General features: G+C 44.4%; 1 protein-coding gene across 5 annotated transcripts in view; it reads right to left on the bottom strand.

Annotated features, from left to right (window-relative positions):
- The window catches only part of AGAP1 (ArfGAP with GTPase domain, ankyrin repeat and PH domain 1), a 633,884-nt gene that overhangs the window by 327,972 nt on the left and 278,070 nt on the right, over nucleotides 1-27,842 (bottom strand). For all 5 annotated transcript variants that reach the window (XM_025404404.1, XM_025404403.1, XM_025404402.1 and 2 more), the window contains 2 exons: nucleotides 4,870-4,997; nucleotides 3,240-3,395 (listed from right to left, as the gene is read on the bottom strand). In XM_025404404.1, the coding sequence (XP_025260189.1) occupies nucleotides 3,240-3,395; nucleotides 4,870-4,997 (284 nt within the window). The remainder of the gene's footprint in view (nucleotides 1-3,239; nucleotides 3,396-4,869; nucleotides 4,998-27,842) is intronic.

The raw sequence follows: 27,842 nt of genomic DNA, 5'->3' as shown, positions 1-27,842 counted from the left end.
CACCACCACCACCATCACCATCATCACCACCACCACCACCACCATCATCACCATCACCACCACCACCACCACTACCACCATCACCATCACCACCACCACCACCATCACCATCACCACCACCACCACCACCACCATCACCATCACCATCATTTTGTTCAATGTCGAGCCCACTGAGGACCAACATATGGATCCCTGCCCAGAACTATCACCATCTTTTCCTTAAATGCCACAATGCAAACCTATTGTAGTGGCAGCTTCTTTTATGACTCCAAGTTCCTATTCCCACTAATGCCAATGAGGCAGCTGGATTCAATTTCTGATCTGATCTCAAATTTGTTTTCCAGGATCAAGGAGAAAGACAACAAACACTGGTCACACTTAGATCCATAGGCAGGCCATTATATTACACGACACATTAATGGTGAAATAATTAATTGTGATTTTTGGTCACTGTAACGATGAGTTTTTACTGGCTTCTGCACCTGCCCTGCCCGGCCTCTTCATGGATGCCTGTAAGTGCATCTGTGTGTCTGCAGCGTGAATCTACAGGAACAGGGTCTCTCCTCCTAGGGTGCAGAGTCCCTTCTCCTTCACCCTAAATGCTTTCTCTTGAACATGCGTTGACTCTGGCAGCAAGTTTCTCCTAGACACTGAGCTAAACCAGGGCTGTGCAGACAGATGTTAAGTCAGTATTTATTAACTGAGCTCTTATTTTGATTCTCTCTGCCTTAAAGTGTTTTCCTCCCTAAGTCACCTGGGTGGTCAGTTACCCAGTGGGATACTACTTTCTGGCACACTCCAGTTCCAGAGCTTATAAAGGGAGGGGACAGGAAGGTGCTGGCATTCTCCTTGTAAATATTCTCATTTTTAAAGACACTTTGTGGTTTTTAAATTTCTCTCCTTTGAAGAGAAAGCAAAGTCAACAAGCAGAAAATGTGGCCCTCAGAAGGCGTCTGAGAATGAGTGCTGTCCCCCTTCCACTCCCTTAACAAAGGCACAGAAGGTGTTCTCGACCACCACGATGACAAGCCCGCCCTTCCTCCCAAGGCACAGGCCGCCTGCCCACAGCCCACCCTCTCTCAATCCAGCTGCATCTTTGGCTATTGGTTTCTCAAGTCACCGAGTCCTTGTGCAGACTGTTCTGAGAGGAAACACTTCAACCCAAAGCCCCCCAGCCTGGGTGCAGGCAGGGGCTCCAGGTGTTAGACGGAGCTGGGAAGCAGCTATTTAGGTAACTGCTGCTGTTCTCGGTGTGTCTGAAGAAACTGCCCAATAAAACATGTTATCCGTGCACTAATTTAAGCATGTGAGATACTCACCTGTATTTTGCAGAAACCTAATTACCCACCTCCTATAATCTATCACATAGGCTTAACACTACCAGAAATCATTTTATAGCATCAATGGGAGTGAGGAAACAACGGAAGCAATGCCACCAGGTCTCTTCTGCCTCCTCCAGGAAGTCTTCCCGGAAGCCCCACTGCAGAAGTACTGTGGTTTCCAGCCCAGAGAGGTCAAGTCATTTGCCTAAGGTCAAACATCCATCAGCAGTGGAGGCCAGGGTCTGAGCTTGGTCTGTCTGATCAGTCCTCACCCTGATGCCCAGCAGCAGCCTCTGTGGGAGCTGATGTGGTGTAAGGCAACCAGCAAAGGCAAGGGGAGGCTGGGGAGGAGGGGGTGTGTGCAGCTGGCAACCGCCTCAGCAGTCACGAGCGTCCAATGAGAGACTGCCCCAAACACGTGGCAAAGGGGCTGGGGATCTCCCAGACTTGGCAGGAACCACAACGTAATATCAAGATCGGATTTACAAAGGGGCAGCAATCTGACTCCCAGCCACCCCTCTAGAGTCCTCCTTTAACTCAATAGGAAATATTAAGCTTTGCATCTGGGTCAGCAGTAACCAACCAGAAATGGAAGTCAGATGGTTTAAAACAGGGCACCACTGACATGTGGGGCTGGATAATTCCCTGCTGTGAGGGGCTGACCTGTGCACTGTGGGATGCTTTGCAGCACCCCTGGTTGCTACTCACGGCTAGACATCTGCAGAACCTTACCTTCCCACTCCCATACTCCTGTTGTGATAGCCCAGAGTTTCTCCAGAAATTGCCAAATGTCCTTGGAGAGCAAAACCACCCTGGTTGAGAAGCACCGTTTCAAAAGCATGTACTTGTAATGCATGATCCAGGGAGGAAAAGCATTCTTCTCAAGTCCAAAGACTTCGGTCACCTGACAGCAGCCGTGCCTGGAGTTTGGGGCTCAACTGTGTAGACTCCAGATTGACTGGTAATGTCTGCTATGCACAGGGAAGGGACAGGCTGGTGGCATTTCTGCCTCCTCTGTAATTCAGGGATTCTCTGCATCTCAATCACCCAGGGAGTTTTTAAGCACTTCACATGCTGGTTGTGCACTATAGCTCTTGCCTGTAATCCCAGCACTTCAGGAGGCCAAGGCGGGAGGATGGCTTGAGCCCAGGAGTTCAAGACCACCCTAGGCAACACAGTAAAACCCATTTCTTAAAAAAAAAAAAAAAATAGCCACACACAGTGGTGAGTGCCTGTGGTCCCAGCTACTCAGAAGGCTGAAGTGGGAGGATTTCAGGAGGTTGAGGCTGCAGTGAGCCATGGCTGAGCCACTGCACTCCAGCCTGGGCAACAGAGTGAGACCCCATCTCAAAAGGGGGGTAAAAAAAGGAACTACGCGTGCCCGAGTGCACCCAGATTGTGAATTTATAAACCTGAACCCAGATAGCTCATCTCTGCTTTCAACATGCTCTACAGAAAAAAACCAGGAAACACCTCCCAGCCCCCAGCCTCCACCCCAAGGGCAGCGCCAGGCACGCCAGCAGCAGCAGAAGGGGGCCTGTGGACAGTGACAGCTTAGATATCATCTGAACGGTTAGAGACACACATCTGGGAAACTTAGAGTTTTGTCATCTCCTTGTATCCACTGCGACATGTGTTTAGCTGGAGCCACAGGATAACAAGTGCCTTTACACAAACCCCCAGCTCTTTATTTCAGACACATGAAGTCAGGAATGTCTACACTAAGAAACCCCCACTCTACTCAACATCCAAATCTTTGCTTCTCATGATTTTCTTAGTCTTCCACAGAAATCAATGGTATTAACTTTAATATAGTTGAGATTCTACAAATACCACTGAACCGTGCGGCAACCAGGTTTGCGTTAATGGAGACGCTTCAGAATCCCATTCAAATCTCCACCCAGGGGTGACACTCACGGTGAACAGGTTGGACCGGCGCTTGGACTGCTTGCGAACGGGTGTGGGCGTGTTGGCAGTGGGAGGAACATCGATCCGAAGTTCCTTCTGGCTGGTGCTGGGAGTCGATGGAACGGAGGAGGAATAGTCGCTTAAACTCCCACCTCCATTACTTGTCTGAAATGATTAAAATCCAAGGTTTTATTAACGACACACTCAGGAACGCAAGCCCTCCACTTAAGCAAGGTCATAATCAACAAGTGGGCATGAGCCCCACGGAAGGGATGCGTGAGAATGGCTGACTGGCGTCTATGGCTTTGCCAGGTGTATTAGCATCACGTCTACGAAGTCTCATCCTGGAACATGCCAACCATCTCACTCACTGGCGTCCCCTAAGAAAAGTGACTGAAGACAAAGAAGCCTCTTTCATTTAACTTAGAAGATTTCTGAAGTTCAAATTTGATTATTTTCTCTTTCCTCTGAAAATGAAAGAGATTGGTTAAACTAAATGGATTCTATGTTTCCTTCACTGCCTTAGATCAGTAGAACCACAGCTAACATTCTGAAAGCGACACCTGGAAAATCTGAGTGTTTTTGAAAAGTATTTCAAGATTCACAGAAAAATAAACACAGCAAGTGAAGACATTCTTTTTTTATGTATTTATTTATTTTTTTGAGACAGGGTCTCACTCTGTCACCCAGGCTGGAGTGCAGTGGTGCGATCTCACTCACTGCAGCCTCAATCTTCTGCTGGGCACAGGTGATCCTCCCACTTCAGCCTCCCAAGGCACAAGCCACCATGCCTGGCTAATTTTTCTATTTTTTGTAGACACAGAGGTGTGATTCTGCCATGTTGCCCAGGCTGGTCTTGAACTATTGAGCTCACGCGATCCACCTACCTTGAGCTCCCAAAGTGCTGGGATTACAGGCATCTGCCACTCAGCCCAGCCAGCATGAACATTCATGACTGTACCTGGACAGGCTCTGACAATACATGCCCTAACTTTACTGGCTTCCCAAGTGAACTGAAAGCATGACATTGAACCTTTTCGCCATGTCCTTAAAAAAAAAAAGTGCCAATAGAGTACCTGCCCAGGAAACGTAATCAAAAAACAAGCACAGGCAAAAACAAAGCATTAAGAGGTTTTTGGTTGGGTTCTTCAAAGTGACAATTATTTCGTTTGCTTCCAAGTAAATAATTTTGCAAAATGTTGTTATGGAAAGATAGCAGTTTCTATGGGACCTAAGGGAGATGATAATTATAATTGAATGCCACTACCAAATTTAAGTATAAAGCGAGATTGGCCATTAAGATTTACTCACAACTGTTCAACCTATAAGCAGACTAGGACCAAGACCAGAGAAGGGTGGTTTAAATCACCAGCGAGGACCACAGCCACACACCTCCCATCACCACCCGGGCCAGCATGCCTCATAACACAGGCAGCATGAAGACAGAAAACATTAACGAATGATTCCCATAAAACTCACTTGGCCACAGCAGTTTCTGAAGAAAATGTTAAGTCAATTACATCATGCTGTTACTCATAAAGTTGAAAAAAAAAAAAAATCAACCTTGCATTGGCTGGGAACACTATTTGCACATTCTCTTTGGTTCTAAGAGTCCGACTTCTCACGTCACCTAACGTACCTGGCTGATGTGCACGGCGGACACCTGCGCAGAACAGACGGAGGAATGGCTGGGAGAATTAGGCAGCGACTTGCAGGGTCCTATGGACAGCTGCTGCTTCTTCCTTGTGGCAACAATCTTCTGGGCAACTGGTGGACACACAGACAAAAAGAAATCCATGTCAATCAATTTCCAAATTCAAGAACAGAGCAGAGATCATCAATCTGTCATCGAAATCTGTTATTTCCTTCTTTCGCAGTAATAGCATTCCTAGTTCTTAGTTGGGCGAATGACAACCAGAATAAATATGACATTTTCCAGAGCCTCCTCCCATCCCCCCACTCCCACATCAGCTGAACATGGCCAGGTACGCCAGCTCTGCCCAGCAGGATGAGAGCAGAAGGATCACAGGGCAGCTTTTAAGGATCTTTCTTGAGAGCTTCCCTTTGCCCCCAAATTCTTGTATGTTTTTCCTACTTGTTGCCTGAAATGCACAAATGTTATGTTGCCTCAGCAGCATTGTGGAACACGAGGTGACACTGGGAACAGGAGCCACAAGGGAGGGAGACAGAGCCGGTCCCCTGACTCTGGTCTCCCGCCTCCACAGAAGGCCTCAGCAGCCCTGCACAGACCACCTCAGAGGAATGTGAAGCAAAAAAATACACACCTGTCTCATTTAAGTTATTCTCATAAAATGATCCTTTTTTCCAGTTACTCGGAACAAAAATAATCCAAAATAAGGCAGGGCAATTTAACCAAACCCCCTGGAAAGACAAAAACTGGTTTTTTGGGGTTTTTTTTTCCCCCCTAAAGCCTAAAGAATTCCTCTTAACTCTACAAGCTATCATACAGAATTATATTCAAGGACATGTAATTACATCAAAGACCTCTTTTATTTAAATATACTACTGCACACATTGGAAGTTTATCTTAATCAATACAAATCTAAATTCAAGCAGCCATAACTTCTCTTGGCAAATAGGCTCGCTGATAAAGCATACTGGATGTAATTGGAAAGGAAGTCAACGATTAGAAAACTTCCTACACCAATGGGTGTCACTGCCGCAGAATAACTACAGTTTTGATTTGAATAGATGTGTGTCTTTGGGGACCAGCAGTAATTAAGTTCAACGATATTCAATCCTTGTCTTTGCCTAGATAGTTGCTATTTTCGAAGATGTCCACGGAAAAGAACATGTGATCTCCCCAGCAATAGGTTATAACATAGACGGGGCCCATATCGTGTTTGCAGATAATTTCTTTTCCAAATGAATACAATTTTAATAAGAAACTGGTTTGTCCACAGCCTATAGGTTTCATGTAAATGAATGATGGTATAAATATGATTAAGTGAAAATGCAATATGTAAAAAATGGCTCGCAGAGATGAAGAAGCAGCTTCATTAGTTACATCCCACCTCCAATAGGCCTCTTATCATCCTGAAAGGATGATATCAATTAATTTATCTTCTGGTAGTGTATTGATCATAACCTTCATCAGCTAATCATGTTTAAATTACAGAGGAATATCGTGGCACTCTGTCATTTCAGAACCATTGGCATATTGATCTGGGGTCTTTGAAGACATTTACTAGAATATTTTAAAAGTCATTACGTGAACTCAAAAATAAAATCTAAGACTTCAACAGATGCAAAATGTGTTGTCTAGGTACCCTGAAATTGCAAAAACCAAAAGTAAATTAGCCAAAAATCATAATTGCCTGGGTGAGTGCTAAAGTACTGCTACTTTGTTTTTGAAAAATAGCAATGAGGGGCTTTGATTATCAACTACACTGACACCTGATTTTACTCCCAGCCTCAGAGTTACTATTCAGCTGGATGGCCACACTGACTTTACACTCATAAGAAATGCGCAGACGTCAGAATTAGATAGGTCTAGGATGCAGGCTTTGAAAGCTTTGTAGACATTTTCATTTGTAGAAACTAGGGAAGATGTGAGAAACTTCCTAAGACAAGTCAAATATGTTATTGAAATCTCTACTGTATGAAACTTCAAATGCAAATGAATATTCTATTCTTCCTACTTGTAGTCTAGGAAGAGTCAGTTCATGAGTAAAGAGAATATTTTTACAACAAAGCCTCTCATCAAACTACAGACAGGATGTACAAAGTATGAGTATTTAGCATTGTTAACTGCTGAAATTCTTCTATTTAATTATTGTTCTAGCACATTAATTAAAAAATAAAACGACGTCACAACATCCAATAACTGGTAGTATTTTTAAAACTCTATTAATAGTTTTTTTCGTATTTGTCCTATTTTCCCTCTACCTGTAACTGTTATGTCCTTCCTGCTTCCATACACAAACGAAGGAAAGAAAATGATTTATAAATACGTTGTTCTAAAATATACAGACTGCTTGAATGCTTTAAGACTATAGGGTGACCCGTAAGAATAAGGGAAAACTTTAATGAAGAACAAAAAGTATCTGACTTGAGGAGGAGGAGGGAGAGCATGAGGACTCGGAAGGGAAAGGACTCCTCTGTACCATCTGCCCATGTCTCCCCCATCTTGAAAATGCAAACTGACTACAGAGTCAACGCTGGCAAACAGCCACAAATTTGCCAATGGCTGTTGCTATTTGCTCGATGTCCCAGGGATGGGGTGGAATCTCTAGGCACCTCACTTGACGACATCCCTAAATGAATTGTTTGGGCAAGCAAAAAACTAGTGTGACGACTGCCATCCAAGACATCTGCAGTCCTTCTCCACATAACCCAGCAGCAGGCTGGGTGAGTTCACAAAAGCTCCTAGAGGGAAAAGCTTGCTGGGTCTATGTGAGTGGAGGAACCCCCCTCCATTCCTACCCCCAAAAAAACAACTCAAAGAAAATGGATGGAATGTCACTGGAGGGAGCTCGTCTTCTGTGGCTGTAATCGCTAATTACTCATAATATTTAGAACATTTAAATGTTAATAGGTTTAACATGTGAATATTACCCCAGACTATGCTGTCTGGGAAGCTTTTTACAACCATTGAGTTTTTGTCTATATTTGATTATTCAAGAAATAAATTTGCTGTTTTATATAAATACATATGTTCAATGTAAACGTGTGTTGGTGCAGAGACATAAATGTTCAAAGTAAACGTGTGTGGGTGCAGAGACATAAATGTTCAATGTAAACGTGTATGGATGCATAGACACAAATATATTCAGTGTAAACGTGTGTGGGTGCATAGACATATATGTTCAATGTAAACATGTGAGGGTGCAAAGACATAAATATGTTCCATGTAAACGTGTGTGGGTGCATAGACATAAATATGTTCAATGTAAATATGTTTGATGCATAGACATAAATATGTTCAATGTAAATGTGTGTGGGTGCATAGACATAAATACGTTCAGTGTAAATGTGTTTGATGCATAGACATAAATATGCTCAATGTAAATGTGTGTGGGTACATAGACATAAATATGTTCAATGTAAATGTGTGTGGGCACATAGACACAAATATGTTCAATGTAAACGTGTTTGGCGCATAGACACAAAGATGTTCAATGTAAATGTGTGTGGGCGCACAGACATAAATACGTTCAATGTGAACGTGTTTGGTGCATAGACATAAATATGTTCAATGTAAATGTGTGTGGATGCACTGACATAAATATGTTCAATGTAAACGTGTTTGTTGCATAGACATAAATATGTTCAATGTAAACGTGTGTGGGTGCATAGACATAAATATGTTTAATGTAAATGTATGTGGGTGTATAGATCAGAAACACAATCACGTGGACTTACATAAAAAAAATCTGGAAGTTGCTGGGCGCGGGGGCTCACACCTGTAATCCCAGCACTTTGGGAGGCCAAGGCAGGCAGATCACCTGAGGTCAGGAGTTCAAGTCCAGCCTGGCCAACATGGTGAAACCCCATCTCTACTAAAAATACAAAAATTAGCTGGGTGTGGTGGCAGATGCCTGTAATCCCAGCTACTTAGGAGGCTGAGGCAAGAGAATCACTTGAACTCGGGAGGCAGAGGTTGCAGTGAGCCAAGATTGTGCCACTGCACTCCAGCCTGGGCAACAAAAACAGTCTCAGAAAAATTAAATTTAATGTTTAAAAAAGTCTGGAAGCTTTGTCATTGAGATTTGATCTTTTCTCAAATTGGACGGCACACTTCACCATGACTCTGTCACACGAGCTATTCCTAAATCTAAAACAGTGTCAACGGGTACAGAAAACATTTGCTCTTACTGCTGACACTACCAATTAAATTACCCTCCTGAGACTCCCCAGAGTAATGCTTAGCGTTCTTTTAAAAGTCACTTCCTCTACAATTTTAAAATTTTATTTGGATTTACAGATAGAAGATACCTTTAGCTAGCCCTTCGACTGTGCACGTGTGCGTGTGTGTCTACCCTGTATAAAGGTGAAAACCAAGCCGGTTTCACCACGGGGTCAGAAGGGAGAAGTGTGCCCATCTTTAGTGAGCAGAGCTGGCAGGTGCCTGGGACAGGATGCAGGGGGTTCTGGGGGCTGGAAATGGGTCCTTCTTGACCTGAGGATAATTTTGTGACAACTTTTTAAGCCCAAATACACTTTCATGTATGTTTCCATTCTTCAATTAAAAAAAAGTTTAAGAACTTAACGAAAAAAGTGAGGCATACATTTACTTTATCTACAAATTGTAAATGTTTTATTCTATAGAGGGAAACAACACCCTTTAATTAGTGGTTAAAAATAAGACAATAGCTCCCAAACAAGGCTTCATTAAATCCTGACATAATGCCCAATTTCTACTTCCACCTTGTTTCTAAATCACACAAAATGAGGCAAGGAATCGCCCTTGGTCACCCTATGAGCCTCCGGGCCAGCCTCATGCCCTCTGTAACCAGAGAACAGCTCCTCCTCCTCCTCCTCTTTGCTGCTCAAAGGCTGAGCAGGGCTGGGTGGCCTACACTTCCCATCTGTTAACTCATTTCATCCTCTCAGCTCTTTCATTTTGCAGGTGAGAAAAACCAGGAAGCGAGTTCACCAGAGCAATCCGACGGCTCCGTGACTGCTCATGACACCACCACGTGGCAATCAAACACCCAACTTCCCTGCCAGCACCCCAACAGACCGTCCTGCCTCCACAGTACGAATCATGTGTTCTTTTGCCCTGCACTCTCAGTTTCTCATCAATTTCTAACTTTAATTTGGGTGACTAAACAAAATGCTGAACAGGACTGAGTGTGGCCACCGGCACACAGGAGGTGCTCACCAAGACTGCCCCGATGACACTGTGTGCCACACCCCATTCCCAGCCAGGCCTTCTGGAAAGCCTGGGGATGCTGCTAGACTCTGCCTCTCCTGCTCTCTGCAATCCCTGGGCTGGGCCTGCCATTGCCATGGTCACTGGGAACGGCCCGGAGGCTAGGTCGCATGTTCCTGGACCTCTGAGCAGCACGTGGCATTCCGGGTCATCCCTCCTTTCCCCTTCTGCATCTTCCTCGGGCTTCCATAAACCCTGACGTCCCTGGTTTTCCTCCTCCGACTGGAACTTCTCTTTCTCATCCTCCCTTGCTGGCTCCTGAAGTATGGGTGCTTCCCTGGCGCCCTCCTGGTGTCCTCTTTGTTCCCATGCCCTCTGGCTGGGCAATCGCCTCGCGAATGTCTCAGTCACCACTTCAGTGCCAGGTGCTCCCAGCATCGCCATTGCCATGAAGAGCTCTGCCTCGCATCCTGCCTTCTAGAGTTGTCCAGCCAATGACCAACTCAGGATCCCCCCTTGGATCTGCTTGCAGCGCCTTCAAGTCCACACCGCCCAGCCTGGGCCTCCTCGCCTCTCTCCGACCTGTCTCTCATCTGTCTTCTAGCTCAGTCGATGGCACACCCACTCTTCAGCATGGACAGAACAGGCCTAAAAGATTACTGGTTCAACCACCGAGTTTCCCAGAAATTCGTCTTCACTTCCACTGCCTTGATCTAAGACTGATCCCTCCATAGCTGTGACCAAAGCAGCTTCCAAATGAGTCTCCCTGACTGCCCCCTAAAGGACCTGAACACGCCGCGGGGTGACCTCAAAGGCAGATCTTACCACGGCACTGTTCTATTTCTACTTCTTCAACAGCTCCTTAGCAAAACTGGGCTCTTTCACGTTTGGGGAAGGTGGCTTGTCCACTCCTGGTATTTCCTTGTATTAGCACTACTGGATAAGGATCATAGTCTCTTCTGGAATAAGCAGAAAGCTCAGACGAGCCCCATGCAGAAGCTCTGTGGGGGACCGGATGACATGCGAAGGGTGGGAAAAGTGGGGGCAGAGAACTAAGGAAGACACAGAGAAAGCGTAGACATTCCAGTGACACCAAAGAGCCACCATTAGATGACAACCAACAACTCGGTGTAAATCGAGCCCACGTTTGGGAAGAGGACTCCTCTGCTACCGGGAAAGTTGGACCACAGTGAGGCCAGTAACTCGGGAAAAGGGGAGCAATTCCCAGTAAGCACTGTTAGGTAGGGATTATAAAGTACGAACCACGTCTCCAATAAAACCGTATTTTAAATGTTCATCATAGACACACTGATGAAATTTAATTCACACGAGATGAAACACTAACTGTACTCCACAAAAATATTTTAAAAGCAAAATTTATACAGCTGAGGGCACTGCATGTCTTGTCGTGTCTTCATTTACTCCACCTTTCATTGAAAGGCTCTTCCAGGTCGGGCACGGTGGCTCACGCCTGTAATCCCAGCACTTTAGGAGGCAGAGGTGGGTGGATCACCTGAGGTCAGGAGTTCGAGACCAGCCTGGTCAACATGGTGAAACCCTGTCTCTACTAAAAATACAAAAATTAGCCAGGCATGGTAGTGTGTGCCTGTAGTGCCAGCTACCCTGGAGGCTGAGGCAGAAGAATTGCTTGGAACCCAGGAGGCAGAGGTTGTAGTGAGCCGTGAGCCAAGATCACGCCACTGTACTCCAGCCTGGCCAAAGAGCAAGAATCCGTCTCCAAAAAAAAAAAAAAAATCATATCAACGTGCCATCTTATTGTTTATCATGATTCTGTGGGTCAGGAGTTTGGGCAGGGCATATCAGGGACAGTTTGTCCCTAATCCATCTCAAAAAAAAAAAGAAAAAAGAAAAAGAAAGGATCTTCCATTCGAAACACAGGGGGCTTACCTGGAGACCTTCCTACCGGCTGTAAATCTTCCAGTAACAAATAAAAGATCCCCTAACGTCTCAACTCAGTTTTAAATTACAGTAGAGTGATCATTAAACTATCTTATTAATTAAGAAGAAACTAATTACCAAATTATCTATGTAGTTCCGAATGTGTGACTTTGGAGTGAAAAGAAATATGCAGAATTTTTCTCACCATGAAAATCTCAAAGTTAAATGTTAAAGAAGGTGTACTCTATATGGTTGATAATTCAAGCCCATCTTCTAAACGTGTTTTCATATGATCTGTGTTTTGAGCAATAAAGAAAAGCTAAGTCAAATCATAGCCATGTGAGGAACCACACACATCCATGAGGGTCTCTTGGGTCTTCCGGCTACAGTATGTTCCTTAATGGCAATCAGTGAACCATGGGACCCACGGCATGGCCTGGCACTTACACACCTGTGGAGATCCTGCCCAACTGTGCCGTCTACTGAAGAATACAGTCAGCCCATGTTCCAAGACAATGGGTCAACTCCACGGAGCTGGGACCTCTTCCGGAAATGCTTGAGGCCATGCTGTATTTAACTTCCCAGGGCCAGGGCCTGCCCGACACTCAAAGGGCACACACCAACTGGATGAAGGAATGGATGGATGGATCAACGGTGGGGCCGGAGTGGGAAGGTTATAAGAAGGTAGTGGGAGAAGATGCTGAAACGGGCAACCAGAAATGCATTTCTAAGGACTCGATATGCAGAGAAGAGCGGCAAGTGTGAAGCTGTCCTTAGGGCAACGGGGGTTATTCAAATTGAACAGTGAAGAGATTTATGCTTTGGAAAGATACCTGGGGTGGTTAGAAAATACAGGTCATTCCTACCTGGAGTGTGCAGGGGTGTGGGGAGGGGAGAGGCTGGGAAAGAGCCTCAGGGGCTGAACTCAGCAGACTGGTTCCAGCGGTTTCCGAGAAACACACAATTTGAATTTTGTTTTGAGACTCCCATATCTAAAACTGTGTCCCTCTACCCTTTTACTGGATTAATATTTTGGCAGCACATAGAATTCTAGGCTAATTACATATCATCTGATGATTCTAAGCTACCCAAATGAGTTCTGATAAGCGGATACAAGCTCACTGATACAGTTTTAGCTAAACTCCAATAGTTTCTTTAACCTGCGTTCCATCTTCCCATAAGCACGGCGACCCCACAAGGAGAAATTCATTATCCCTGTTCTAGAAGAAGAGGCTTTCATCATTTTTTTGCCACTACCTTTAAAATCAGCACTTCGCTATTCACCCCAAATCTACTCATTCCCACCCATCCTTCACACAGATACTGCATTTATCAACAAGTCTGGTCCAGCCACTTCCACATTTCAACAGGACAAATTCTAATTTTTGCAAATTATTTTTTTTTTTGCAGAATACTTTCCCAATCAGAACAAATACTAACAAGGAAAGTAAGACATCCTGCAATAAACAGGTCATAAATTTAACGTAGGGGTGTAAAAATAGGAAATGCTCTTCTATGCATTTGCTTTTCGGTTCCTTGTCACTGAAAGCCTAATGAGAGGCTGTGGCCAAGATTCAACTGCTCAAGCAAGTCATTAGGACTTGCCGTGCCCCAAACAAGGCAGCAGGAGAAAGGGTGTGGTGGGTGGTAATCCTTCGATGACTTACCTTACGTATATCAAAGTAATCCTTTGATGCCTTACCTTCTGAGTATCGAAGCACAAAATATGACTCTCTCTCTCTATATATATATATACATTTTTTTGCGCAAACAACCCTCTAATCTAAAACAGGCTATGGTTAAAAATGCAAGCTTGCTTTAATTTCTTCTAGTGAAGCTTTCAAGTTTTTCCTGAAGTACTGAAGTCCGCATTCTTAATCTGAAATTCAGTTCTTGTCTGTATTCTTTTTATCTCGTTGTATTAAAACAAATTTATCTTCATTTATGTCGCAATTACCTATTAGGGTTGTTAATTTGCTGGAAATGAAGCTATTGTTTAATTGCTCCTATTAATCGGGGGATTTAAATGCCGACTGTAATAAACAGTTACCTTCAGGACGGACCAAAGTCAAGGCTGCTGACATTAATTTCAGAATTTTAGAATGAGGGGGAATTTCTACCATGTCTAGGGCAGCTGGAGTTCCCTTTTCCTTTCAGAGAAAAGGGGAAAGAACACAATTAAAAACAAAAACAAGAACAAAAACACTATTTGCTGAAACAAATAGAGTATATTTGACATTTGTTAACATGTGTATCCAACTCTGGTATAAAGTAGTTGTTTGTGGTAAAGGGGACATCAAATCATGCTGCAGGAAACACACATCCCTTCCTCTTCCACGCATTCCTTCACAGCACAATTGTTCCTTAAAATTTCATCCCAAAATCAAGCTGCCAAAAATCAGGCATGTTTGATTCCTATAGTCACCCTGGGCTAGAGGGCCGCAGGGGCTGGGGAGCTGACCATCTGCCAGGCTCCAGGCCTCGGAAGGACCAGGGATTCTGTATTCAGAAGCACCAACATGCCAACATTCACTCCCCTGAGAGATGCTGAAAAGCACCCTAAACGTGGTGTGGCCCTGCAGCTGGTTTTGTCTACTGCCAGTCTGAACGCGCGCTTCTGAGGGTTCCATTCTGCTTCCATCAGCACGTCTCCCTACCATTTGGGAAAGGAGAAGGGGCTCGATATGATCCTGTCTGGAGAACCCTCGGGGGTCATGTGTCAGGCTTCAGTCTGCCCCATGTGCCAAGAGGACGCCCACCAGTCAGTTCCAGGCACTGGGATGTGCACTGAGGACACCGATGGACCCTCCCACTCCTCTCCTCGCCTCACTTTACTTCCCACTCCTCTCCTCGCCTCACTTTACCTCCCACTCCTCTCCTAGCCTCACTTTACCTCCCANTCCTCTCCTCGCCTCACTTTACCTCCCACTCCTCTCCTAGCCTCACTTTACCTCCCACTCCTCTCCTCGCCCCCACTTTACCTCCCACTCCTCTCCTCACCCCGTCTCACCTACTCTCCCACTCCTCTCCCCGCCCGGCATCGCCTTCCCTAAGCATTGGTTTCATCCATGCCTTCTCCAGTTTTCAAACTCAGCCACCTTCATCCAAAATCCGCACCATACCATCCCGGCTTACTAGCTGTTTATCCTTTTGGTGGACCTTCCTGAATTAAAATCCTCAGATCTTCTAGGTCTTTTCCTATCCTTAGGGATTAGGAGTTTGTACATCCAAGTCATACTCCAACTTGAAGGACTTAAGCTGTGTCTGTAACCCTGTGTCTCTGGCTGGCTGTACCCGAGTCCCAGGATGGAGCTCTGCTTCTCAGTGCACTTGAGCTAAGTACTGTGTATGATCATGGCCTTTCAAAACCTCCTGCCCTACTCAAGTAAGTCCCACCCATCAAGCACAGGTTAAGTCAGGATGACACCCATGAGGCACGCGTGACCCAGAGGCTGCAGTGCTGATGCCAGTGGCCTAGGAAGGTCCCAGAATGTATAATACTTCGTCAAACTCTTGGTCCCGGAATGCTCATCATGGTCATGGCTCTTGGTCCTGGAATGCTCATGGCCTAGAATACTCTTGATCCTACAGTGTACTTGGTCATCTTCCTGGTCCCAGAATGCTCTTCGGCTTGCTCTTGGTCAATGCAGAGTTAAGCAAGTCCTCAAAGAAACCAAGCAAGTTGCTTCCCATTCTTTACAACGTGGAGTTGGCTGCTTTTCCCTTTAATGTGTCAAGGAAGGTTTCTTCACTATGCTTTATAGCATCCCTCACTCATCTCATTTACTGTTTTCATTGAGCAACTAGTATGTGCCAGGCAACTTGCTAGATGTGAGAGACTGTAGGATCCAGACAAATCTGCCAGCTGCACCATCTAGAAAATGTCAACCAACCAACCAGAACATCCCATCCACCTCCTGCACGCCTTGTCAGCACCTTTCTCTCCCAATGTGTAGATAAGTGACAGCGTGTGGGATACAGAAAGCGCTGTCTAGAGAGGTGTGTGTTTATGATGCAGACAAAGAAGGAATCATCTGCAAGAGAGAAATACTGAGAAATCATGAATGTTGCATAGACACGGAAGAGACACTTAAAGCAGGAAACACTCAGATGGGTGAATGAAACGTGAGAAGGTATTCTGCCTGTGGAACAGGCGGTCATTAGCGCACGACGAAGAAAAGCTTTCATGACATAGGAAACCCACATGGTTTGCAAGCAGCAGCCAAGGGGGGAGGCGGCCCCTGCTAGTTCAACTCTAAAACAGGAGAGGGGAGAAGTCTGAGAACTCAAAGGCAAGAAGTGAGAACTGGAACCCACTGATCACAAGCCTGTGGGGCCACGGCCCGGGCCAGCTCGGCTCCGAGCACTGCCTAAGTATGTGTCAAAGTGGCAGGAGCTGGTATCAAGACCCTGATGGGGGGCTGACAGCTCCCTCAGAGAATACGGGAGCCAGTACAAGCGGGGAAGAGTGGCAGGCCCGGGAGGATCAATGGACAGAGCTCACGCTTTCTCACTGGAACTCTAGGGGTCTCCTGATCCCTATAAACAAATGAACTTATTCTTCAGGACCTTATTAATGAGCTTCTTCTTCGGGACCTCACCTGCTCAGAGTAAGAGAGCTGTGCTCTTCTCATCACAGGGCACAAGAAAATAGACGAGATCTTGTCACAGCCACATGCTCCTTCGGACAGCTTTTAACTTTCCAGAAAAATGGACTTGAACACAACTGAAGCTGTTTTCCTATTTCCAAAAATAATTATCTCTACAACAATCTCCATAAAAATTTCAGAATCTCTTAGAGAGCTGAGCACACCATTTCCCTCCACGCCCAACTACAATTCTTTATTAATTATTCCGCTTAATTAAATAAATCATCATCAACAACAAGCAGGCAGAATTCAAAAGCAGCTCACACAGCTTAGGTTAATCTGAAATGGAGAAAGATATGTAAAAAGCATAAAGATCTTCTGAAGAGCAGAGCTTTCTAGAGTAGGACACTGTTCTATTCTCCTTGTGATACAGGTTAACACAGGGTTGAATATAGACTCTCATTAGAAAACATGTAACATTTCAAACGCTACAATTAAACACAGTACAAATCTGTTCCAGAGGCCAGGAGATGATTAACTTTCTCGCTCACTCATTCTCAAGCTGGATGCAAATCAGCGTCTTCCAAGACGAGGCAAGTGAATATCCCAGTAAATTGGCAATACAATTTAGATGGCAGGCAAGGATCTCAAAGATAAATGGCTTAAACAAAGAGGGGAAAGATGAACCTGTCACTTCTTCTCAACTCATCAAGCTGTCTCACAGAGAAAGTTGATGATCCTGGAGCAGCCATGCTTCTGCCACCCCCTGAAGGTGAAGGCTCACCGGTAATTCTTTAATCTGCTCGGCGAGGCTCCTCCACACTCTTCCACGCCAGCGAGGCCACAGGACTTCCCTTTTCCATCCACATTTTTTTAAAAGGCCCAAATTAGGGGTTACAAAGTAAACTAACACAATTTGTCAGCGGAATGAAAGAAAGACCTAAGTGCAGATAAATGTGGTGGCATCAAAGGAATACGACACACTGTGAAGACATAATACAGAAAAAGTGACTGGCAAAGGATTTTAAAACATACACAGAGAAAAACACACCAACAAAAACATGATAGCGTGCCAGACTGATTACGCTAAATTATCCCAGCTAAAGAAACTACACAAAATTTAAAATAGATTGTGCTAAATTATCCCAGCTAAAGAAACTACACAAAATTTAAAAGAAAATAGGTTATGCTAAATTATTCCAGCTAAAGAAAAATAGATGACACTAAATTATTCCAGCTAAACTACACAAAATTTTAAAGAAAAAAAGATGACAAGATCAAGATAAATGAGGAACAGGAGACTCAAGAGTCCTAAAGAAGGGAAAATGTAAGATGTAAAGGCCAAAAGTCGATTTTGAAATCAGGAACCTTGAGACAGACTCGGTTAAGTACAATAATTGGTTTTCTTTTTAAAAAATTAACAGTTTGATTAATAGAGGCTTAACAACTTATCAGGTCTAATTTGCTTCCTATTTTTAGATACGAATATCAACAGAAAAAGGAGTTTAGAAACTTCTCTAATCTTTCCATTTGTCACAGGCACACTCTCCTTCGGATAGCTTCTAACTTTTAAGAAAAATGGACGTATCTACCACCACTGAAGCTGTTTTCCTATTTCCAGAAATAATTATCCTTACAACAATCTCCATAAAAAAGACATTTTCTTCTTAAAGTGGGGGAGAGAAGATGTCTTGGTTGGAACCTGAGAGAATTATTCCTCTCCTCCCTGCTCTGTTAATAATGAACCAGCAGTGGTGGCCCTGTGCACGGGAAGAAGTGACAGTGACACACAGGCTGAATTATACAATGTATTGTGATGCAATTAGGAAGAAGGATGAGATGACAAAACAGATTTCCACTTGGTCTTCAACAGGGCTTTGTGCATTAAGTCATTGTAATACTCTCCCCAGCACCCATCCATTATTATTACTTAACCAGCACTACCTCCCAGAAACCTACCTTTTCTGATACATGAAGATCCTTTGGGGAAGTTTTGCCCTTTGTGATGTCATAGGAACATTACCCACGAAGTTAGGAGATGCATGATGAATGTGAGGCTCCACATAAACACTTTTAAAATGATCTACAATTCGACATGATTGATAAATCTAGATAATTTTTTTTTTTTTTTTGCATAGGCCACGGCTACTGAAGAGTTAAGTATACAGCAGAGAGAAACTTTTCATGGTTTTTTTTTCCCCTTTAATAAGAAATTAAGTTTATCAATTGTCATTGTAATTACTCACAGCACCTCAGGTAATTAAAAGGGATCTAAATCTAATTTTATTTACATTTAGAATACCTGAGGTCATCGCCGATCAAGATTTCACATTTGTGACTAATAATGTTTAAGTGTTAATTAGAGTTCAGCAGAGAATACTGATTGATTTTGAATCTGTAATCTGCTGTGATTTAGGAATTGTGAGGAAGTCAAAGTATTCTTTTCTGTTACTGCAGTTTCTACGCATTAGTGAAATTCTTCAAAGAATAATGTATGCCTTTTAATTCTGGCAGGATTCATTTTTTTAAAAATTGTGGCTCATCATAATACTGTACACTTCTACTTGTGAGAAAGCACTCACATTACATTAGGTTTGTCTGGATCCATCTTCATGTAAGAGATCTACAGTGACATTTTTAATGCAGTAACAATTATTTTGATTTCCCCCTATATTTTATTAACACATTTTTTAAGCGTACAAAAAACGTTGAAAGCGAACACCTCCTTCCACTCCAGCTACATTTTATAATTGTAACATGTTGCTATATACTTGCTTTATTATATATCTATCTATCCATCCATCCATCCGTCCATCTGTCCGTCCATCTGTCTGTCTGTCCATTTCATTTTCTGATGCAATTCAACTATGGTGCAGGCATCAGTTCACTTCACTCCCACACATTTCAACATGCACGTGGTTAACTATTAGGTTCTTTTCTTGAGATTAAATGTACATACTGTGAAATGCAGAACACCTTAATCGTACCAGTCCATGAATGTTGACAGATGCCGTGTGAGCCAAGCCACGATGACGATATCCCTCTAAGGAGCCCCTCTGGGCCACCCCCAACCCCAGCCAACCCTGCCTTCTCACTTCCCAGCAACCACTCTTCCGATTTCTTTCATCACCAATTAGTTTGCCTGTTGTCGAACTTCATATAAATGGAATCATTCTTTTGTGTGCCTGCCTCTTTCCACAGAGCATAATGTTCTGCGGGCACGTCCATAAAAACAAGTTTTCAAACCACATCACTGGCATAACAAGATACTAGAATCCTGTGATGACAGGGACGGGACAAGGTCTTTTTCTCTCCACAGTGACACAGAGCAGTCAGTCCTCTGCTTCCTAACAGGACTCTATGAGAACATGGTGATGTTCTACCACAAAGAAAGGAATACCTGATTATCAATAACTTCTCTGGTCCGGCCACGGATGAGCAAGGAACAGAGTTTTTAGAACATTAAGCATATATCTAAATGTATTTGACCTGAGGTATGTAAGTGTTAGCTATAGGTAAAAGGTTATAATGACTCTTCAGGCCATAAATTCAACTTTTTTACCCCCAAATCTTGCTATAAACTACCCGAGGAAACTATCTTTCACTAAGAAAAGCCTGAGAAACACTGTCTTTGGTGACATCATGGTGCAAAGCTCACTGAGAAAAATGGTATTTAAGAAAAAAAATCCATGGTGAACACTTTGAAAACAAGTCTCAATCATAGAGTAGATCCTCACTCTGCAACCTACACACACACAAACACACTCTCCTGCTGATCTAAGTCGTCTAAAAGGTGAAAAACTAAAACAAATAAACCACTATTTATTGCACTTACAGCTGAAAATGCTGCCTCCCGTACGATGCCTATTCTGTCGCTGCCAGTTACACAACTACTTGGAAAAGGTATACCGCAACTTAAACACAATCCGTAGGTTTACCTTAACACTGAGCGCTGTGAAAATTAAGCATGCAATACAGTTTCCTCAATACCATGCAAGGGTGATAAAGAGAAAGTGGGAATAACTGACAGGGACTCCTATTCAGTTATTCCAAAGAAGGTGGATTTTCCTTCTGGGCTCCAGAGTTCTCCCAATGGTACTGCTACACAGCACCTTTTTATCTATTACCAGCATAAATGTTTACATATAAGCTTTTCTAGTGATGCTTTTGCAAATTCATTTTGAAGGGGGAAAAAAACAATGTGCATAGATAAAAAGAACTCAAATTTGTGCCAGTTAATAACCCAAACCATTAGCACCCATCTGAAGAATTAAAGGAAGTAATCTGAAAGTAATGCAACCATTTCACTGTGGACACTCAAATACATCTGTGGATGAGATACCTAAGAAAAACGCAAATTACAGCTTGTAAAATTTAAGATGGCAAATGGTGACACTGTCAAAGTATAGAAAATCAGCTATTTCCTTCCTCCAAAAAATAACATACATGAGAAAAGATGGTAAAGTTATTACCTCTGTTTTTAAAACAGATTTCTCTTTTGATGGAAAAAATACAAAAACAAAAACAAAAAAACAGGCAGGAGTGTATATACTGTATAGTAGCCAAAGTTATCTTTCAAACAGATTGAAAATCCACCCAACCATGGCTTTGAATCAAACGCCATGCTCTCGGTGCCCTGCGTCTGGCCTGCAGCCTCTCGTGAGGAGGGCACCTGCCCAGCTCCATCTCCTGGGCTGGAGGCCTTCCTTCTGAAATGAAGAGTTAGTCCTGCTGTCCAGTTACACTAGGCCTTAAAACAACAATTCCAATCAACTGTGGCCAAACTGTGAACAATGAAAGGAACCACACTGTATCACTGGGTCTAGAAAGTTAAAGGGTATCACAGCTTCCACGATGCAAAAAGATGTAGCTTCAAGCTTCCTTGATTCTACAAAAGGAATGCAGAAACTCCGTATGCACTAGTGGCGTCCATTAGAGAAACAGGCATCTGATGAAAAGATTATTTACAACCAAAAAAAAAAAAACCCCCACCCTTTACCCACCCCCCCAAAAAAAGCCAACTGGTGATAGGCACAATAATTTGCCATTTGGGTGTTTTTCAAAACAGCTTCCACTGGCTCAGGCCTTACCCTTCCAGAGCCCAACTGCATTAGAAAAAAGAGATACTGGATACTGTTTGGCTTATGAAGGCTTCTAGGTGCCTCCGAGACTGTGAAACTAGGAATGAACAGGTGTCCAATGAAAAACTGTCTGCATTCGGTAAGTGTGATTTAGTCTCCAATAAAGACCCAACTCTTCATTTGTGCCTTTCTGGCCTTTATAAGCATTTAACTGTCATAACATCCATAATTCAGCATAGAAAAGGCATCATAGAGCATTTATTATAAATCTTACAAAACATCTAAGGCCCCTTTGCACTTTAATCATGAGCTAACAGTTACAATAAGATTGTATTAAAAATTTAAACTGCCCTACTTAAGCAATTTACCTTCAAACGTCCATTTCCAGGGAATGAATCCAAGGGATATGAATGTCGAACCCTTGGTCAGATTTATTGCACCAAAGAATATTTCTCCCGATATAGCTCTGATGAGTGAAGTCTAATGACTTTAGTTTTATTACTTTTTAAGCACTTAATGGGAAAATTTAGACATTTTCACAAGACTGAGCTTCAACAGGAATGGTACATTTAAAAAATGACAGGTAGGGAAAGGTCTATAAGATTACTTTAGACATACCCAGATTAAGTATAATCAGTGGAAATTTTAAGGCAATGACTAATATCACAGGCTTGCCTCTGCCATTATTAGTTCGGGTGTCTTTTTTTTTAAGTGTCTTAAATAATAGTCCAGAGAATATTTAGCAAAGAGTAACTGCAGAGAATTTTATTATTATACATGTAAAATTTTAAAGCCATTTAAAAACCCCACAGTATTTAATTTTTTTTCCCACACTTATAAACCACCTACCTTGAAGAGGCTACACAGCAGATACCGTAATTATCTCGGTATAATTACCCCAGCCTTGGCCAGGATCAACCGTTTCTACCACCAACCAGACTGTCAGCGGGAGAACTATCTTCAAAATGTTAAGAAGCAAGTCTAAAAGTTTTCCTTTACTTGAAGTAATTTTTTCCCCCTAACTTAAACCCACAGCTGTGATCCCTCAGATTTCAATTAATGCCTAGGCAGTAATCCTATCAATCACCAAGGACTATAAATTTCTTATCTTTCTCATTAGCTACACCGTTGCACAGCTTAAATATAAACATACCTTGCCACAGCACTGTAAATTACTTGGCCGAGCGACTCTACCCACCTTCAGAAGGGGCAGGAATGATTTGAGCAAATCTGTGGTGTGCTTGCTGCACTAAAGCTGATTTACACTTCTCCAAAAAAATAAAAAAAAACACCAAGAATCACACTGACAGCAGATCTCTTTGAGTTTGCTTATTTGGCTTAAAACTGGTAATGACCTGACTTTATTAGTATTACTAAGTTTTATGGGCAGAATCCAATTTTCTGTGGAAAACATATATATATATATTTTGCTGCATCTGCCAATGATATCTTTTGCAGTTACCTGTAGCTATTAATTTTTTTAAACTTAAATTCCTCAACTTACTTTTGAAAGCTGTAAAAAAAAAAAAAAAAAAAGGCAACAAACTATCTTCTTCTTGAAATAAAATTAGGCACAACTGTATCAAGAGATGGCGAAAACAGGAGGTAGGGGTGGAGGTGGGAGGGGCAGTCCCCCAGGAATGTCACCTCCTATCTCAAACACTCTTTTAGGCTAACATGGTGATACCATTACTCTGGGTCTTACATGAACCGCTTCATTAAATTTTCTCTAAGGAGACTGTGCAGTCCAATTCTTTAATGGAATAGAGACTATTTATGCCATTTGCTGTTAGGTACAAACTTTGCAGCGTATATTCCGAGTGCCAGTGATGAGGATTTTGCTGCTGCACCTTACAAAGCAGCTGCCAGGGGTCCAGGCTTTAGACTACACAGTTCCCACAGCGGACAGGGCCTCAGCCATGAGCTTCCAGTTTCCTATCACATTCACTTTATGCCTAATTTAATTAATTGTATCTTTCAAATTAAAATGGATGTAGCACATTAACTGGCTATCACCTTCAGTCTGCAAAGCCTATAGGTTACTGATGATCTCACCTGAAGGAAACCAGGGGCAGGGATGTCTGAGCCCCAGCTCCAAGGGCACCTCTAGCCAGGGTGGTACTGCCATCTAGTGGCTTCTGCTGTCACTTGCCAGACTTTTCCAAGGGGCAGAAACCGGAGAGCCAGCGGGTTCTGAGTGCTGAGCTCTGACAAATTCTCACACAGCCAAATATGGCATTTGAAGAGCCCGGAGGGGTAAGGCTAATAGACTGAGGTCCTATGGGAGGAAACGTAACCAACATTCATCCCCAACTATTTTCAGATTACGAACAACCCAAGAGTGGCGCAGGCCCCTCAAAAAAAGTCAAACCCAAAACGATCTCAAAAACAGCTAAATCGTTAGGTTTGAGGCTATGTGAATTGTATCCTGGGGAAGCTGTATTTTAAAAATCACACACGCCACCTGAATCCACTGACGTGTCTACAAGGATTTTTCTCCCTCGAGTCCTCTAGCTGCTCCTTGTCAGGTTACTGAGGCTTTCTTGCAGATGAGTCTGTGTTTTTGGCAAATGTTCACAGGTCGCCTGACAGAGGTGGGGAGCGCCGACGCTGACTGCCTGGGTTCCCAGCTCAATTAGGCCATTTATGACCTGTACGATCTTTAGCAAGTTACCTGGTTCATTTGTGCCTCAGTTTCCTTATCTGCAAAATGTACACACACGATATACTTCTTGGGGTTGGTGAGGAAAGTCAGTTAATCCATGTGAGGCACAGACAGGGTGCCAGCCTCACGCAGTGAGGACTGCCACGGGGCTGGAGAGACCACAGAGGTGTAGGTGACAAAGATGGGGTACCCGGGCTGGCATCCCTAATATGAGGGTCTAGATGTGGTTCTTGATCCCGTGGGGTTTATAGTCTAGACCAAGAACACAGCCATCAGAGGTCACTGTCATCTCCAGGCCATGCTGAGCCCACCTTGTGCGGGGCCCTGCTGCAAGCACTGGCAGGGCCTCTGTCATCACCAGTTTCTCAGATGAGGACCCTGGCACTGCGTCGCGGGTCAGGGGAGCCACATGGCAGCCGGGAATTCCGACCCCAGAACCGAACTAGGGAGGAGAGGCGGAAGAAATACTGCCTGGGAAGCTAGGAGCTGAAGCTCTACGCTCACAGATAAGGAGCGAGTGAGGGGTTCGGGGCAGGAGGAAGAGCACAGAGCAGGAAGGATGAGGACAGCGACTCTAAGAATCTCGAGGAACCTTCTGGTTCTCAGGATCCACAGCATAGGGGGGGTCTGAGAAAGACACTAAAGAGGTGCTGTCTGATGAGACGTGAAATAAAATTCCCCGCTGGCTGCACTGGTCAAAGAACTGGGGGAAATGGGTGGATACCCAAAGTGGAAAGTGCAGAAGGAAACCCAGGCGGGGAGCTGGGGCCAGGGCACTGATGGCAAGGGTCGCACAAGGTACGTGAACCAATATAACCTGGTGCTCAAGTGGCCACAGGGACTAAGGAGAGTCAGAGCGGTCCAGAGGTCTAACCTGAGCCAGGGACACAGGGGCCACTCAGCTGGGGCCCAAGTGTGATGTCAAGGACACAGCTGATATTTAAGTCTCAAGCTCAGAGAAAGGATCTCAGTGGGCAGAAATGTGAGCGCCCCGGTGAAACACACAGATATGAGATCACCCAGGTCCAAGGCAGAGGGTGAGGGCAGCGGGCCCAGGGCGGAGCCAGGAGGGGCCAAGGAAGCCCCCTCCTTCTGACCACTACAAACATTTCAAAGGTACAGAAAATGTAACATACAATAGATAAACCCCATAAACCCACCAACATCCAACAAATACAAGTCCTTTGCCATATTTGTTCTATCTCTGTATTTGTCAACTGAGTCAATTACATCAGAGCCATCATTTGTTAACATCCCAAACACTTGAGCATGCACCTTTATCAGGACATCTGCCTACCTAGTCCTTATGCCAATGGCAGTGCTCAAGGAAGGTGCTGGGCAGGAGGCTTGGATGTGCTCAGGTGACAGCTGAAGGCACTTAGGACCAGCGTCGGATTCTGAGAAGGCGATTGGAGGGACGCAGGTGAGACAGCTGGGACTCGCCCTCTATGGCAACAGGTCATGGCGAGTACCGCCAGCGTAGTTCGCTGCTGAAACAATGGTTTCTGCTCCCAGAGGCAGCCGCGAGGCTGCCTGCTGATAACGAGGAGGGAGGTGGGCAGGTATCAGCCCCACACAGGCTCTTTACACCTGGAATTTTTCGTCTGTCTCAGGTCTGCTGGTTCTGTCTCCAGCTTGGAGCAACTCAAGAAATCACTTTTGTCTTTTTTTTTTTTTGAGACAGAGTCTTGCTCTATCACCCAGGCTGGAGTGCAGTAGGGCAATCTCGGCTCACTGCAACCTCTGCTTCCCAGGTTCAAGTGATTCTCCTGCCTCAGCCTCCCGAGCAGTTGGGACTACAGGCGCCCACCGCCACGCCTGGCTAGTTTTTTTTGGTACTTTTAGTAGAGACGGGGTTTCACCGTGTTAGCCAGGGTGGTCTTGATCTCCCGACCTTGTGATCCGTCCGCCTCGGCCTCCCAAAGTGCTGGGATTACAGGCGTGAGCCACTGCGCCCGGAATCACTTTTGTCTTTACTTCCTCGTTCCTCTGCGGCATCCAGTCCGGCCTCTCAAGAGCAGACGCTCATATGATAAAACGTGCCAGGAACTCGCCATGTACTCCGCAAAGGGAAGCAAAAGTGAGCACAGCCCCAGCTTTTCCTGCTCGGAGGCTGCTTCCAGGTTGGCGGAAAAGGCAGAGATAGGTTTCAGCCAAGAAAGGGCTAGGGGAGCCTGGAGGTTTTGGAAAAGGGGCTCTGAGCTAGTGCCGACACCTGAGGTATGGGCAGGTTTTGGCTCAGTGGAGCAAGCATTCGAGGCTAAGGAAAGGGTGCAAGCTTGCAGTGCCTGGAGTACAAGGTGTGCAAGGGGAAGGGGCATGGCATCTGCAACACAGGAGGCTCTCTGGGAAGAGCTGCTCAGTGAGCGAGGGACGCCCACTGGGGCAGGTGGTGCCACATTCAGAGGGCAGGAATCCCGGCGCCCTGCACTGCCTGCTGCCTTACACACTGGCCTTCAACTTAGGAGACCCTCGACGAGTTCACAGCCAAACACAAGTTTGGAAACCACTATGGTAGGTGCTAGGGAGTCATCAAAGGCTTTTGAGCAGGAAAGAATCCTATCTGAGCTGTCACAGGCAAGCGCAGAGGCCAGCACAGCAAAGATTCGGATCGGGGTCATCTGTTTGGATACAGAAGGGGGAGGCTGACAAAGCAGTCTCAGTGACCGAGGAGGAGGCCTGGACTTCCAAATGGGCGGTGGGGAGGGGGAGAGAGGCTGAGGGACTGGAGGCAACACCAGTCCTGACCACCCCTGCTTGGCCTTGGAGCCCCACCCTCCTCCCGTGTCACTCTCATTCATTAAGCCACACTGATGGAGAATTCACCACATTCTAGACACTGTGACCAGAATTTTGAAACAGGTCCACTTTTGGCCCTTGTAGAGCTTATCAAAGCAAAATCAGTTCTTAAGAGGAAGGGTCACGCATCTAACCTATATTCAAAACCAAACACAACGCAGTCTCCTACGCCGTACAATGTCCGATGTCCACACTTCCTATTAAACTAGGAAAATATCTTAGGAAAACCTTCAAAGGACCAAAGCTGGCGGTTGCACATAAGGCAATCCCAGGCACAGAAAAACCTAAACACTTAAAAGGAAGCAACAGGCCATCTTCATATTCAATTCTTATTGCCAACTCTGCACAACCTCCTTGAAAACTTATGTCCAGAAATTCCTAAAATGTGTTTCCAATGTTTTTCTATCTTTGAAATACTTCCAGGAGTACTAATCAATGTTTTGATTAATTACATGTACATAGAATTTAAGATGAAGTAAAGGCTCTTCCATCCCCTCAAGTCCCCAGAGAAAATTTATAATAGCAAAGGACCATCATTACTAAATTAGAGTGTAACCAGGTATGTACCGGAGTTAACACATAACTCGGGGCAGGGTGGGAGGAAGGACTATGACACTTCTCAGTGGCCATGAATTATTAAGCCTTTATCCCCTGGCAGACAGAGAAATCTAGGCTGACAATAACAGAGGAAAGTACATTTATTTTTCTTTTTTGTCTTTAAGGAATAGGCTCAGAAGGTAG

The sequence above is a fragment of the Theropithecus gelada genome, chromosome 12 (genome assembly GCF_003255815.1).
Source record: "Theropithecus gelada isolate Dixy chromosome 12, Tgel_1.0, whole genome shotgun sequence".
NCBI lineage: Eukaryota > Metazoa > Chordata > Mammalia > Primates > Cercopithecidae > Theropithecus > Theropithecus gelada.
This window is presented reverse-complemented; position numbering and strand designations above follow the sequence as displayed.